This window comes from Oncorhynchus kisutch, linkage group LG10, assembly GCF_002021735.2.
Source record: "Oncorhynchus kisutch isolate 150728-3 linkage group LG10, Okis_V2, whole genome shotgun sequence".
In the NCBI taxonomy this organism is placed as follows: Eukaryota; Metazoa; Chordata; class Actinopteri; order Salmoniformes; family Salmonidae; genus Oncorhynchus; species Oncorhynchus kisutch.
In genome coordinates, this window is record NC_034183.2 from 27,383,256 (window position 1) to 27,386,408 (window position 3,153).

General features: G+C 46.5%; 1 protein-coding gene across 2 annotated transcripts; it reads right to left on the reverse strand.

Moving 5' to 3' along the window:
* Window positions 1-554: 554 nt before the first annotated feature.
* On the reverse strand, window positions 555-2,813 carry LOC109897984 (transcription factor AP-1-like). 2 transcript variants are annotated; one of them, XM_031833424.1, is made up of 2 exons: window positions 2,312-2,813; window positions 555-2,204 (listed from the first exon to the last, which is right to left on the reverse strand). In XM_031833424.1, exon 2 carries the CDS (start codon window positions 2,154-2,156, stop codon window positions 1,275-1,277), a length of 882 nt encoding a protein of 293 aa, XP_031689284.1. In that variant the 5' UTR covers window positions 2,157-2,204; window positions 2,312-2,813; the 3' UTR covers window positions 555-1,274. The 2 variants fall into 2 exon arrangements, with proteins under 2 accessions (XP_031689284.1, XP_020348279.1); XM_020492690.2 differs by having other exon boundaries at window positions 555-2,253; window positions 2,379-2,676.
* Between the last annotated feature and the right edge of the window lie 340 nt (window positions 2,814-3,153).

Sequence of the window (3,153 nt, forward strand, 5' to 3'; positions counted from 1 at the left end):
TGTTGAAAAGCAATATTCCAAGTATACAGTAAAGTACACACACTTAAGAGTAAAAAATATGGTTTGAGTAAAATCGTTTTTTTTTTTTTACACAACTGCAAACTTCAAGTTGGGCATTCAATGAGTTAGTCTGATGGGAATCTGTGATGTCAGCCTCCCCCTTGCTTGAGGAATAATAGAGGAGAAATAGGGAACAAAAGAAAGCCCTCCGCCTACTTGTGCAATGTCTTACCTTCTTGACCACCTACTGAGATGTGCCTTTTGTTAAGTATAATTAGGTGTTGAATGAGGTGAAAAGGAGACTGGAGGGCCATTTTAACCATTAGGGGATGACTACACATCTGACCCTGGAACAGCAGTTTCTAAATAGTGCGATGTAGTGAGCTAGAAGGGCCATTGACTCAATCACGAATGCAACTCAATCAATATCCTCAGGATCAATAAGGCACTCCCTTCAGGTACAGAGAACTGGCTGCTCTCAAGATGTTGGAAGTGTTTTAGTGCACACACACCCACTCACACATGCACTCACAGAGAACACAAGAGGCATTGTATTCAGTTCAGATGGTTTATTACATTTCTTAAATATCTATTTGTTTCTGAAGTGCTCATAAAATGAACAAACTGATACTGTATTTTTATTTATGTTTTACAAATAGTAAATGTAAGTACTCCAGGTTGATCTTATATACAGATAATAACAATGAACCCCATTAAAAAACATTTGGAAAACAAACAAGTAACTCTTGAAATGTTTGTTCTAACTCAATATAACTAAGAATAAAAAGTACATTGTAAGTCAGAAATTGGGCAGCTTTTTGTAATCTGTTTAGAGTACACACCCTCTCCTTTGGCTCCAGGCAGTTTTAAATTCTCTACTGCACTTTGTCTTTCTTCTAATACTGAATTACACAGAAGGTCAATGCGTAAAAGCACAGCTTAGTCAAAGCCAACAAATTTCAAGTCAATTAAAAACACGAACCAAAACATCCATTTGTCCTATTTGTTGCGGTTTCTTTCTCTCTAGTGCACCAGCGATTTTTATCGCGCGCTCTGCTCTGTCCCGAGCCCCAACTCCTCCGTGCAACAGTGTCCTGCGAGGCACCTAGTAAGAGGCAACCAGCCCCGGTCCCCTCCCGCCAGTCTCGTGCTGTTACTGTCCCGTTCACCCTGTCACAATGCCACGAAGACACAGCCAGACAGTTAATTATAAACGATTTGTCCTTTTCGTTCAAAATCTTTCTCTCTATTCTTCTCCAAGTGTCCTTTCCTCCTCAGAAGGTCTGGAGCTGCTGCGTAAGCATGAGTTGACAGCCGCTGTTGACATGGTTCATCACCTTCTGTTTGAGCTGGGCGACCTGTTCCCTCAGCATGTTTGCTGTGGAAGCCAGGTCGGAGTTCTGAGTCTTCAGGTTCTTCACCTTGTCCTCCAGCCGGGAGATGCGCTCCAGCTTCCGCTTCCTGCACTTGGAGGCGGCGACGCGGTTCCTCATGCGCTTCCTCTCGGCTTTGATCCTCTCCTGATTCTCCATATCGATGGGGGAGAGAGGGGGGGTCTCCCCAGGCATCTCAGGCACCGTCTGGGGCTCCTCTTTCAGGGCAGTGAGCCTGGGGTGGGGGTGAGACTGCTGCCCATAGACTGGGAGCTGTGGCGGGGCAGAGGGAAAGCTCATAGCTGGGGCTGAGGTGGTGTAACCCAGGGCTGAGTTGGTGGTGATAGCCGGGGTGAACGTATTCAGGTCTTCGTAGACAGGCGACTCAGAGCGCATGGCCATGTTGTTGTTATAAACACTGCTCCCGGTCAAGGCGGAAACAGGTGGGAGTATTGTTTGGTTGTTGATACTTGTCTGCCCAGCGGATGTGACTGGGACCCCGGGTGCATTGGGCAAGACGTGTTGATGATGGAGCTCCGCCAGTGCTCTAACAAATCCCTCGGCAAAGCCCTCTTGCTCATCGGTTACGTTCCTTGGGCAGAGGAACTGCGTGGGGGTAGGTGTGGTGGTGATCAGGCCGTTGCTAGACTGGATGATGAGCCGCTCCAACTCTGGGGAGGCCAGTTTGAGGAGCTGCACGTCAGGGGAGGTGAGGATGTCGCTGGCTTTAGCCCGGAGGTGAGGTTTGAGTGTGCTGGTTGGGTCGGCCAAGTTCAGTGTCATGCTGTGTTTCAGTGCTTTGGGGTTGTATCCGTAGTCCGGTTTCTCATGCTGGGAGAAAGAGTTGAGCGAGTCATCATAGAAGGTAGTTTCCATCTTTCTAGACATAGAATATAAACCAAAAACTATGTTAGAAAGTTCTCTCGTAGGCTACTCACACTGTCAGAGAAGTATGTTTCTGCCCTCTCTCCTTTCAGTTGTACAACTCGGAGAAAAGTTTCTTACTAGGTCGGGGAATCCTTATAACCTCCGAAGCCAGTTTCTGGAATAGAAGCGTGCCGCTACACACATGTAACAACTTGCACTCCTGCTTGTAGCCTACCGCGCAAACAAATACAATATTCAGCTGCAGCGCTATTTTCAGAACGATGTATACATTCTTCAAAGTCCTTCTTTCACTTTTGTTCACCGTTTTAAACGGTCTCAGAATGAGAAGCTCTAGGTGCTATAACTTGCTACAGCTCCCCTGCTCACAGTACACCACTCTGGCTCTGTGTGTATACTGATTCTTCCAGCGTGGAGGCAAAGCTTATCTGCAGCCACCGTCTCTAAAAATAGACATGATGTCACCTCTGCACTCTCTCATTGGCTGCTGGCGATTTGCAGGGCGTTCTCTAATGTTTCAGATCAGGCGTGTTGCCTAGACGACCACCCAGAAGATTCTCAGTCTCGCGGTGGCTGATGGGATGAGGTAATAGAGTGAGGAGATGAAGCGCGGTGCATTGTGGGATGACGTATTGTTTTTGAATGTCTGGTTCCCCGCTTAGCACTCCGCTTCAAGACTGTAGTGGCGGGATAGACGACTGTGTACTCTCAATTTTTAGATGCATGTTATCCAATTTAAATGTATAGGTCTATGCTGCATTATGTAGCATATTATTCCACAGAAAATTAACTGCCCATAGGCTATGTTTTGAATTGAGATTCAAATGAATTTCTGCTAGACCGACTTCCTCTGCCTCCAGAAACGTTGCATGATCAGCCCAGAGATAATTGGCTT